Source organism: Petromyzon marinus, unplaced genomic scaffold (assembly GCF_048934315.1).
Source record: "Petromyzon marinus isolate PM22_M1 ecotype Great Lakes invasive population unplaced genomic scaffold, UKy_Petmar_22M1.pri1.0 PM_G_Scaffold_32, whole genome shotgun sequence".
NCBI classification, from domain to species: Eukaryota; Metazoa; Chordata; class Hyperoartia; order Petromyzontiformes; family Petromyzontidae; genus Petromyzon; species Petromyzon marinus.
The window spans coordinates 2,266,803-2,278,827 of record NW_027422895.1 but is presented as its reverse complement, the minus strand read 5'-3'; the positions used below and the strand labels follow the sequence as shown (position 1 = coordinate 2,278,827).

Below are 12,025 nucleotides of genomic sequence, written 5' to 3'. Positions count from 1 at the left end.
TATGTGGAGTCTGCGTGTCTCATCACGGTGGCTATGAGATGTTGACTACCTCACTTGGTCAACAGGAGGTTGCATAGATAATCGCCGTGATCGCGTGGAGTCTCTGTATCTCCATGAGTCTCTATGTATCTCCTTGAGTCTCTAGGTATCTATGAGTCTCTATGGTACCTAGAGATGCATAGAGACTCATAGAGACACATAGACTCATGGAGATACATAGAGACGCATAGAGACACATAGACTCATAGATATACTTACAGACTCATGGAGATACATAGAGATGCATAGAGATACATACTCATAGAGATACATAGAGACTCGTAGAGATACATAGAGACTTAGAGATACAGAGAGACTCATAGAGATACATAGAGATACATAGAGACGCATAGAGACTCACGGAGACTCATAGAGGTGCGTGTAGTGCCGTCGTTAGAGCAGCGGCCAAACCTCCGCCTCCACATTTACAGGCAGAGGCAGCAGCAGCAGCAGGTGAAGCGCGAGATCCACACGCGCTCCGCCAACCCCCACGTGGGAGCCAGCACCGCCAAGGTGACCGGCGTACAGACACCAGAACCTCCATCCGCTCCACCTCCATCTACTCCACCTGCATCTACTCCAACTCCATCTACTCCACCTCCATCTACTCCACCTGCATCCACTCCACCTGCATCTACTCCACCTGCATATACTCCACCTGCATCTACTCCACCTGCATCTACTCCACCTCCTGCACCTCCATCTACTCCACCTCCATCCACTCCACCTCCATCCGCTCCACCTCCATCTACTCCACCTCCATCTACTCCACCTCCATCTACTCCACCTGCGTCTACTCCATCTCCATCTACTCCACCTCCATCCACTCCACCTCCATCTACTCCACCTGCATCTACTCCACCTGCATCTACTCCACCTCCATCTACTCCACCTCCATCCGCTCCACCTGCATCTACTCCACCTGCATCTACTCCACCTCCATCCACTCCACCTCCATCTACTCCACCTCCATCCGCTCCACCTCCATCCGCTCCACCTCCATCTACTCCACCTGCATCTACTCCACCTGCATCTACTCCACCTCCATCTACTCCACCTCCTGCACCTCCATCTACTCCACCTCCATCTACTCCACCTCCATCCACTCCACCTCCATCCACTCCACCTCCATCCACTCCACCTCCATCTACTCCAGCTCCATCTACTGCACCTCCATCTACTCCATCTACTCCACCTCCATCTACTCCACCTGCATCTACTCCACCTGCATCCACTCCACCTCCATCTACTCCACCTCCATCCACTCCACCTCCATCTACTCTACCTCCATCTACTCCACCTCCTGCACCTCTATCGACTCCACCTCCATCCACTCCACCTCCATCTACTTCACCTCCATCCACTCCACCTTCATCCACTCCACCTCCTGCACCTCCATCCACTCCACCTCCATCTACTCCACCTCCATCCACTCCACCTCCATCCACTCCACCTCCTGCACCTCCATCCACTCCACCTCCATCTACTCCACCTCCATCCACCCCACCTCCTGCACCTCCATCTACTCCACCTCGTCCAACCCCCATCACCTGCACCACCACCCCCACCCTCCTCCTTCCCCATGTTCCTCCCCCCTCCTGCACCGTTCCTGCACCACGGCATCAATTCAAAGGTCGAAGTTCATCCGTCGCTGTAACAGTGACGGGGATTATCTGAACGGCACCCGGGCCTCCCCTAGGTCGACCCGGCCTCAAACGTGCGGAGGGGGGGCTCCTGGTGGTTCCCCGCCGGTTTGCGCCGTCGCCCGGCCACCCCCCGCCGGCATCCCGCCGGTTGCGGTGCTCTCAAGCGCCGCCGCTCGCACCGTCGGTGCCCACGCATCCCTGGTGGCGGTGGCGGCGGCGGCGGCGACGGTGACGACGGTGTTGGTGATTGTGGCGACGGGGACGACCACGGCCGCCGCCGCCGCTGCTGCTTCTACGAGCCGTCCTGAAATACGCCCTCGTCTGTAACGACGTCGCCGCACTCGACCGCTCCTTCAACATCGCCGCACAAGTGAACCGCTCGGCACAGCTCTGTGGTGGTGGTGATGATGGTGGTGATGATGGTGGTGGTGGTGATGATGGTGGTGGTGGTTATGGTGGTGGTGGTGGTTATGGTGATGGTGGTTATGATGGTGGTGGTGGTTATGGTGGTGGTGGTTATGGTGGTGGTTATGGTGGTGGTGGTTATGATGGTGGTGGTGGTTATGATGGCGGTGGTGGTGATGATGGTGGTGGTGGTTATGATGGTGGTAGTTATGATGGTGGTGGTGGTTATGATGGTAGTGATGATGGTGGTGGTGGTTATGATGGTGGTGGTGGTTATGATGGTGGTGGTGGTTATGATGGTGGTGGTGGTTATGGTGGTGGTGGTTATGATGGTGGTGGTGGTCATGATGGTGGTGGTGGTTATGGTGGTGATGGTGGTTATGATGGTGGTGGTGGTGGTGGTTATGATGGTGGTGGTGGTTATGATGGTGGTGGTGGTCATGATGGTGGTGGTGGTTATGATGGTGGTTATGATGGTGGTGGTGGTTATGGTGGTGGTGGTTATGATGGTGGTGGTTATGATGGTGGTGGTTATGATGATGGTGGTGGTGGTTATCATGGTGGTGGTGGTTATGGTGGTGGTTATGATGGTGGTGGTGGTTATGATGATGGTGGTGGTTATGGTGGTGGTGGTTATGATGGTGGTGGTTATGATGGTGGTGGTGGTCATGATGGTGGTGGTGGTGGTTATGGTGGTGGTGGTTATGGTGGTGGTTATGATGGTGGTGGTGGTTATAATGGTGGTGGTGGTTATGATGGTGGTGGTCATGATGGTGGTGGTCATGGTGGTGGTGGTGGTTATGATGGTGGTGGTGGTTATCATGTGAGTTGTATTAGCACTCCACTGAGATTGACGTTCCACAGTGATTTATAATAAAGGCTGTTACGAGTTCTACCCGCCTCGTGATTTACAATTCCATTTACGTATGAAGAAGGTGCGCAGATCCGGACAGTAATTACAACGTTTATTTTTTATTAAACTCATGATATTTAATAAAAAAATTAAGTGAGGTAAACTACCTTAGCCCTCAGGTCTAAATGCGTAAAAAGAGAAGCGTGTGTATTCCCGTAATATGAGCACCGTATTTTCCCGCATATAACCCGCAGACGCATACACACCCCGTGTCAGCATGCGAGCTCGCATGCTGACAAGGGGTGTGGCCGACTCAAGCTACATAGAGCGACATTAACCTGGGGCTGCTGCTGCTACTGCTGATAGCGGGTGGTGGTGGCTGCTGATAGTGGGTGGTGGTGGCTGCTGCTACTGCTGATAGCGGGTGGTGGAGGTGGCTGCTACTGCTAGCGGGTGGTGGTGGTGGTGGTGGTGAGGGCTGCTGCTAGCGGGTGGTGGTGGTGAAGGCTGCTGATAGCAGGTGATGGTGGTGGTGAGGGCTGCTGCTAGTGGGTGGTGGTGGTGAAGGCTGCTGATAGCGGGTGATGGTGGTGGTGGTGAGGGCTGCTGATAGCGGGTGGTGGTGAGGGCTGCTGATAGCGGGTGATGGTGGTGGTGGTGAAGGCTGCTGATAGCGGGTGGTGGTGGTGGTGGTGAGGGCTGCTGATAGCGGGTGGTGGTGGTGGCTACTGCTGATAGTGGGTGGTGGTGGTGGTGAGGGCTGCTACTGCTGATAGTGGGTGTTGGTGGCTGCTGCTGCTAGTGGGTGGTGGTGGTGGTGAACGCAACTTTGAAGGGGGCGAGGGTCTAAACCAAACAAACAGGAGAGAGGGGGGCACCATCAGTCGAACGTGGACTCGCCGCCCACACGCCGGCTGTGGCGAGGACGCAGCATCTCCTCCCTGCTGTCGTTGCCGCTCCACTCAACGGATGCCGAAACGGCGAAGGAGGCGGCTTTAACGGCGCAGCACAAACACAGCAGGGAGACGGCTTCTTCAACTGAACAACGAACACTACCAGCCACCATGGTCACCATGATATCGCCGCGTCCTGGCACCCCACGGTAGCCCCGCAGGCGGCTGGGCGTGACGGTGAGCGGCTCGGCAACGGGAAGAGTTCGCGAATTTAAATCCTGCTCGTGCAAAACAAAAGCAACGGTGCATTTTGACGGTCAGCAGGTGAAGACCCCCCCCCCGCTCGCTGAGCTGCTGCTAGCTGCCAGCTGCCGATGACGACCACGAGGGACGATGACCGTTTGGCCAAATGATCCCGTTGAAATGTAAATTTGCCGACGGTCTAGCGACAACGTAACCGCGTCGTTACGGGTCAATGCCACCACCTCCCCGACGACGGCGTCGCCAGGCAGGGCGTCCTCCCCGACGACGGCGCTTCACGAGCCCATTGGGGGAACCGCGGACGCGTCGTCGTCGACGTCGGTGACGTCCACGGTCACCACGGTGACGGCGCTCGGCGAAGTCGCCGCCCCTCCGGCGGCGTCGTCGTTGTCGTCGTCGCTGGCGGCGGCCGCCCACACCGTCAGGTAGTGGTGGCGGCGCTTCTCGTAGTCCACGCGACGCACGTCCGTGAGACGGAGAGACGGAGACACACGGACGGGGGAACCCCCCCACGGCCCGAGGGGACCGCCGCCTGCGCCCCGCGCCGCGTCTCTCACCGAGCCTCCGGTCGACGTCGAAGGCCCCGAGCTCGTTGCCGCCGGCGATGCCGTAGCTCACCGCGCCCCCCCCGCCGAGGACGGCCGCCACGGCGACGACCACGTTGCCCGGCGCTGCGTCTTCCGGCACGGCGGCGCGGTAGGCCAGCTGCCGGAACGCCGGGGCGGCGGCGACGCCGCGCTCGTCGTCGTCGTCGTGCAGGGACACGGAAATCACCGCGGTGGAGGACGCCGTCGCCGAGGCTCCGCCGCCGCTGTGGGCGAGCACCGTGAGGTTGTAGACGTCGCGGCTCTCCAGCGGACGCTTGACGGTGATGACACCCGAGCGGCCGTCGATAGCGAAGCGGTCGCCGGCAGAGTTCAGCAGAGAGTGAGTCACCCTGCGGTGGGGGCCTACAATACACGGCGACAACAACAACAACGGCCGTTCGCCACCGAGTGGCGGCGACGTCACCACGGCGCTTGTGCCAGGCCAGGTGCACGTTGGGGACACGTGGAGTGTCGAATGCCCGCCGGCAGGAGGTCACGGGGCAGACCCAGCAGGTGCCACGGGTTCACTGACCGAGACAAGTGGCCGATGCACCACCTGTGCCCCCTACTTTGCTTCAGCCACCCGGCGCTCCGCTCGTTGTTGTGAGTGTCGCTCCTCCGCCCTCCATTGTTGTTGGAGGGCGACTGGCTCCAACTGCCCAGTAGCGTCCTTCACGAGCCTCCTCCACAGAGGCCGATCTTGACACCGCTGGTACCGGTCATCGGCAAGTCCACTCAGCTCCACATCCTCCTGTACCACATCACTTCATCTCTTCTCTAGCCCGTGCCGCGCCCGTTCAGCCCCCTATATCCGGCCAAACAGGAGCTGCTTGGGCTTGCGGTGGCTGGGCCATGTGGGCTACACGACCGAGCCAACGCAGTCTTGCCTGCCGGAACTCACCGATAAGAACATGTCTAGATTGCCAAAGATCCCATGTGTAGCCTCAGGCTGTAGGGGCAAGTGCTGTAAGAGAGCAGCACCTATGAAGGCCGGCACCGTGGCACACGAGGGGGTGGGTGGCCAGCACCACGCCCGGCCGCCTTTGTCTCTCGAGTGGCGATGTTCGCCAGGTTCGTAGCGCTGCGCGCTAACCGCTACCCATAATGTACACACACACGCGCACATACACACTCAAAGTCACGCGTGGGCGCGTGTGTACGTCGTCACCGTCGCCACCGTCGTACCCAGGTCGGCGTCGACGGCGCGCGCGCTCGTCACCGCCGTCCCTACACCGGCGTGGCTCAGGCGCAGGGCGACGGCGCGGGGGGGCGACCCCGTGAGGAAGCGCGGGGCCGAATCGTCCACGTCCTCCACCCTCACGAGGACCTCCACCCGGCAGGAGCGGCCGCCGCCGTCGGTCGCGGCCACGGCGAGCGCGTGGGCCGGGGCGGCCTCGCGGTCCAGCGGCGCCAGCGTGAAGAGCTCCCCTACGCGGGGCCACGCCGACGAGAGAGACGTTAACCACCTCGCCCGCTACACAGGAGGTGGACGTAAAATTTGATCACAACCCCGACGGCTGCGAGAGCGCGATGGAGAGAGCGCGATGAGCGTTACCGCTGACGGAGTCCAAGCGGAAGAGATTCGCTCCGGCACCGTGTAGCGAGTACCCGATGGTTCCGTTAGAGCCGGAATCGGAGTCACGGGCTGAAACCCTCAGCAGGAAGACTTGTGGGGCGACGTCCTCCCGCACGGTGACGTTGTACCACAGCTGGGGCACCGTGGGGCACAGCGGTAGTGCAGTGAGCCCAAAGGTGAGGGAGAGCCGGTAGTCGAGGCGACACTTATTTAACAGTAACTATAGCACAGGGTCTCTAACACGAAGGGGGTGACGGCCCCTTACGCCCGCCATCTGGGGAGGTGTGGCCTCTGGGCTATCGTGTCCTATCGACTGGGACCACGTACACTCTCAGCCCTGCGGCTAGGGGCCCTAGGGGGAGGCTACTTTGACCCAACCCGGCCAAAGTCCTTGGGTCCGACCACTTTCCCTCACAGCCCCGGCCCTTACAAGGACAGTGGGTCTGGGGGTTCCCAGGGTCCTACTCTAAGCCCGGTCTCCAGTCTTCAACTTGAGAACTGCGGAACCCATTCAGGGGTCCGGCTTTTATACTCCGCCCCTGGCCACGCCCTCTCCGCCCCTGGCCACGCCCTCTCCACCCCTGGCCACGCCCTCTCCGCCCCTGGCCACGCCTTCCTTCCAGAGTGTTCCAGGGGATCCTAGAATATTCCCACAGCCCCCTTATTGGGGTCTTGGGAACCCCGGTGGCCCACATACCACCCCCTACTGGCGTCTGTCCGCCAGTGCAGGTAAGTATACCGTGTGTTCATGGCGTTACAGCAGTACGGTGGTGTGGTAGGGTATGACGAGTCTGTGAGCCTGTGTGGCGAGTCTACGGTTACGGGCACCTTGTCACACACGGGGCCGTTGTCGTTGACGTCCAGCACGGTGACGGCCACGACGACCGTCCTCACCAAGGTGCCGTCGGTGGCCATCACCAGCACGTGGTGGCGTTCCTGCTCCTCCCGGTCGAGCGGCCGCTCCAGGCGCAGCGTCCACTCGCCCCCCCTCTTGACGGGGCCGAGGGAGAAGTGGCCCAGCGGGTCGCCGCCTGTGGCCAGCGTGGACGGGGGGTGGGACGCGGACGTCGCTCGCCGTCGAGACGGAGAGTGTGACGAAGAGAGTGTGATGAAGAGAGTATGATGGCGAGAGTATGATGACGAGAGTCGGTTTAATGCAGAGGCTTCCGCGAACAACTGTGAATGCGGTAGTGGGTTCACTCCAACACAACAGGTGTAGTGGCGTACTAGTAGACTACACTATACACTACTGCACACTACCTGTCAGGTGGTACGTAAGATCCCGGTTTTCCGGCGCGGCGTCCGCGTCGTCCGCCTGGACGACAGCCAACGCCAGGCCGGGCGCGGCGTCCTCCGGCACTCGGACGTCGATCACCGAGGCCGAGAACCGCGGGGGGTGGTCGTTGGCATCGCTCACGATGACGAGCACCTTGGCGACGGCCGGCGGGCGCTCGGGGCGTGCCGGGTCGAAAGCCTCGATGAGGAGGTGGTGCCGGTCACGGGCCTCGCAGTCCAGCCGGCTCAGCGTGCTCACCCAGCCGCTGCGGGCGTCCACCATGAAGAGCGGCTCCGCTTCTCCGGCGTCGCCGCTCTCGCGCAGCTCGACCAGGTTGTGTACCGGCTGAGCACCTCCGTCTCGGTCCGTCGCTGAGGGACGGGTCGGGGGGAGGATGGGGGGGGGGGGTGTTGTATGTAGGCCCTTTTTCCAAATTGATATTAAGAATGATTTTGCCAATATTTGTTTTATCAATCATGGTGTCGCTTGGAGGCCAGATGGGGTGAGGTGAACACCCTCCCTCCCCTCACAGCAACAGCCTCTCACACACAACCGAGGGACGGAGATAAGCCATAAAAGAATCAAACCAGGGTGAGACTGAACAGATGGCTTAATAAATCAGAACACACGGACACACGTACAACCAACCCCCCCCCCCCCCCACAGCACAGAGCGAAATCAAAGGAAGTTCCGATCCTTGGTGAGAAGGCGGCAGAGGAAGAAATTTGGCATAAGAAGAGAGACACGAGCCATACATCGTCATCACAGCTACCGGCGGCAGAAGACGGCGACCAACTAGCGAAGACGACAGCCAGCCACCGAGGTCGATCAGTCACCAAAGAGTTCTGCAATGTCAAGCCATCAACGTCGAGAAAGGGCGGAAAGCGCCAAGCATCGACCGAGCCAGCATCGCAGAGAACCAGCGGCACGCGCAATCGACACCGCCAGGGGAGAGCACGCCGCTGCGTCAACAGCGTCAGGCGGGGTCCCCCACCTGCCCTGCTGTTTCCAGGCCTCGTCCCTGCGGACACTTCCTCCCGCCGTGATATTTTCCCAGTAAATTGGTTAAATTGGTTACCGAAGAGTGGCAGCCCCTACCATTTGGAGCTATCTGTGTGACCCATAGACTACTCGCTCAGAAACCCATAGACACACCACACAGACACCCACACAAAGACGCGTTTGTTGACCGAGTCAGCCCAGCGCCGCACACGGTTGCGTTACCTCTCACTTGCACGAGCAGCACTCCGCCTGGCAGGTTCTCCAACACGGTGGCCTCGTAGACGCTCGACTCGAACACGGGCGCTTCGTCCTCCACGTCCTCCACACGCACCGTCACCGGGACCTGCGCCGTGACGTCGGCTCCGCCCCGCCGCCACGTGGCCCTCACCTCGAAGCGGTGGCTCCCCGCGGCCTCGCGGTCGAGCGCCCTCGCCACCACGATCCGCCCGTCGCCGGCGACCACCGCGAACGCGCCGCCCCCGGCGCCGTCATCCGCCACCCCGCTGCCGCCGCCGGGCACCGCGGCGTACGCGGCCGCCTCGTCGCCCGCGAGCGCGGCCGCCACAGCGCCGACCACACTCCCCGCCCGCGCGTCCTCCGTGACCGTCAGCTCGTAGGCCGCCTGGGCGAAGGCCGGTGCCGCCGTGCCGGCGGGCAGCACGGCGACGGACGTGGGGACGGCGGCGACACGCCCGCCGCCGTCCTCCGCCACGACGAAGAACGACAGCCGCGAGCCCTCCAGGCCGGCGAGGCCGCCCTTGGTGATGACGCGGCCCGTCAGGGGCTCCACCTCCAGGACGTCCTCGGAGGCGTCCGGCTCCCGCCCCTTCCGGAGCGAGTAGATGACGGCCGCGTTGCTCCCCTCGTCGCGGTCCGTGGCGGCGACCCGCAGGACCGCGGTCCCCTTCGCGGCGCTCGCCGGCACTCCGCCGGAGTACTCGGCGGCGACGAACCGGGGCGCGTTGTCGTTCTCGTCCGTGGCGACGACCCTGACCGTGGCGAAGGCCGCCCTGCCTCCGCCGTCCCGGGCCACGACGCGGACGTCCACGGCCCTCTGCGAGGGGTCCTCCCTGTCGAGGGGCGCCCTCGCGAAGATCCGCCCGCTCCCGTCGACGGTGAAGCGCTCGCGGGCGAACCGGTTTGCGATGGAGTACGACGCTCGCCCGAACGCGCCCGCGTCGGCGTCCGTGGCCCGCACCGAGGCCACCGGGGTCCCCGCCACGGAGTTTTCGGGAATCTCCGCCGCGTACTCGGCCCGCTCGAAGGCGGGGGCGTGCCGGTTGGTGGGCCGCACGTCGACCGCCAGCGTGGCGTCGCCGACGAACGCGCCGTCCGTGGCCGAGACTCGGAGGTGGTAGCAGGCGGCCAGCTTCTTCCGCTCAAGTGGGACGGCGACGGAGACGACGCCCGTCTCGGCGTCGATGGCGAAGCTCGCTGGGTCGTCGTCGCCTGAGACGATGGCGTACCGCAGCCGGTAGGCGTCCGACGCGTCGGCGTCCAACGCCCTCGGCGCGGCCACGAAGTGCCCGGGCCAAGACAGCCGGCTCACGGACGCCTCGTACAGCGGCCGCTCGAACACCGGCGCGTTGTCGTTCGCGTCCTCGACGGCGACGGTCACCGTGACGTCGGAGGCGAGGGGAGGGGAGCCGCCGTCCGTCGCCCGCACCGAGAAACGACGGAGCCGGCTCCGCTCGTGGTCCAGGGGCGCCGTGGTCACGACCAGCCCGCCGTCCGGGTCCACGTAGAATCCCTCGCCGCCCTTCTCCCCGTCGTCCACGATCTCGTAGCGGAGCGCCCCGTTGGGGCCGGCGTCGGTGTCGACGGCGCTCACCCGGACGACGGAGGTCCCCGGGGGCGCGGATTCGGACAGTCTGGCGGCGTAGGCGCCCCGCGCGAAGAGCGGTCGGTTGTCGTTGACGTCCCCGACGACGACGTCCAGGCTCGCGTCGGCGTGCAGGCCCGTCGTCGGGGAGGCGGCCCGCACCGCGAGGCGGTAGTTGGCCCGCGTCTCGCGGTCCAGTGAGCCGACGACGCTCACGACGCCCGTGCCAAAGTCGACGGAGAACTGGTCGAAGGGGTCGCCGTCGACGATGGAGAAAACGAGCGGCAGGCCCTCGGGACCCGCCGCGCGGACGTGAGCGATCGGCGCGGGCGGCCCGACGTCCTCGGGCACCCACGCGACGTGGGAGAGACTCTTGAATGCCGGCGCGTCCTCGTCGAGCACCGTGACCGTGACGCCGACCGCAGACGACAGCGGAGGAGTCCCGCAGTCTGTCGCCACCACGGTCACGACGAAGTCCTTGCCCGACGCGCCCGGGGCGAAGCTCGTCCTCAGCAAGATCTCGCCGCCGGAAGGGCGGACGCGAAATCGGCCGTCGCGGTCGTCCCTCAACGAGTACCTCACCCTGGCGTTCTCGCCGACGTCCCGGTCGAGGGCCGCCACAGTGAGCACGGCGCTCCCCGGCGCCGCCGCCGCCCCGACAACGGCGCGGTACGGCAGGCCAACGAACGCCGGGGCGTTGTCGTTGACGTCTTCGACGGCCACCTCGACCACGGTGCGAGCGACGCTCGGGCGCGCCCGCGAGCCGCCCCTCACCTCCACCAGCAGCTCGTAGCGATCGCGCTCCTCCCTGTCGAATGTGACGCCGGCCGTCTCCAGGACGCCCGCCGTCGGCCTCATCCGGAACGCGCCGCTCGGGTCGAGCAGGTCGAAGACGAGCGGCTCGTTGAGGTCCCCCCCCGTCGCGACGACCGCGGCCACGACGGCGCCCGCCGCGCCGTTCTCGGGGATGCGCGCCGAGATCTTTGGCGGAACCCGCAGCCTGCCGCCGACCGCCCGCACGGAGACCTTCACCCGCGCGGCGCTCCGAAATTTCCCGTCGGACACCTCAACCCCGAGGTCGTAGCCGGCGGCGAGGAGGGAGGCGTTTCGCACCTCGACGTCCCCGGTGCGCGCGTCCATGGCGAACGCGCCGCCGACGTTTCCCGAGGCGACGCGGTAGGTCAGCGCGGCACCGACGTCCGGGTCGGAGGCCGCCAGGGTCAGCAGGCGGACGCCGGCGCGGGTCGGCACGGTCAGCGTCGTCTTGTACGCGGCCGTCGAGAACGCCGGCGGGCAGTCGTTGGCGTCCAGCACGGCGACCGTCACCTCGGCCGGCGCTTCGGCGGACATCCTCGGGCTGCCGCCGTCCGAGGCGGTCACCCGGAAGCGGAACTCGGCCGTCGTCTCGCGGTCGAGGGCCCTGGCGACCCTGATGGCCCCCGTGCGCGGGTCGACGGAGAAGTACTTCCTGGCTCCGAACTCGACGATCCCGTAGGCGACCGTCGCGCGCCCCTCGCCGTCGTCCGCGTCGGCGGCCCTGACGACGAGCGGGATGCCGTCCGGGTCCAGCACCGGGGTCCCCGCCGCTGCCTCCTCGCCGACGGCCCCGTGGTAGCGAGGGCGGTCGAAGACGGGCCCGTTGTCGTTCTCGTCGAGCACGTCACC

The 12,025-nt window shown here is 63.9% G+C and overlaps 1 protein-coding gene across 1 annotated transcript in view; it reads right to left on the bottom strand.

Moving 5' to 3' along the window:
* Positions 1-3,042: 3,042 nt before the first annotated feature.
* LOC142915520 (protocadherin Fat 1-like) overlaps positions 3,043-12,025 on the bottom strand; it is a 34,022-nt gene continuing 25,039 nt past the window's right edge. Inside the window, exons 17-22 of the mRNA XM_076061276.1 lie at positions 8,761-12,007; positions 7,521-7,907; positions 7,089-7,291; positions 6,240-6,393; positions 5,870-6,112; positions 3,043-5,047 (exon numbers count right to left, since the gene is read on the bottom strand). Coding sequence (XP_075917391.1) covers positions 4,302-5,047; positions 5,870-6,112; positions 6,240-6,393; positions 7,089-7,291; positions 7,521-7,907; positions 8,761-12,007 — 4,980 coding nt within the window. The 3' untranslated portion in view covers positions 3,043-4,301. The remainder of the gene's footprint in view (positions 5,048-5,869; positions 6,113-6,239; positions 6,394-7,088; positions 7,292-7,520; positions 7,908-8,760; positions 12,008-12,025) is intronic.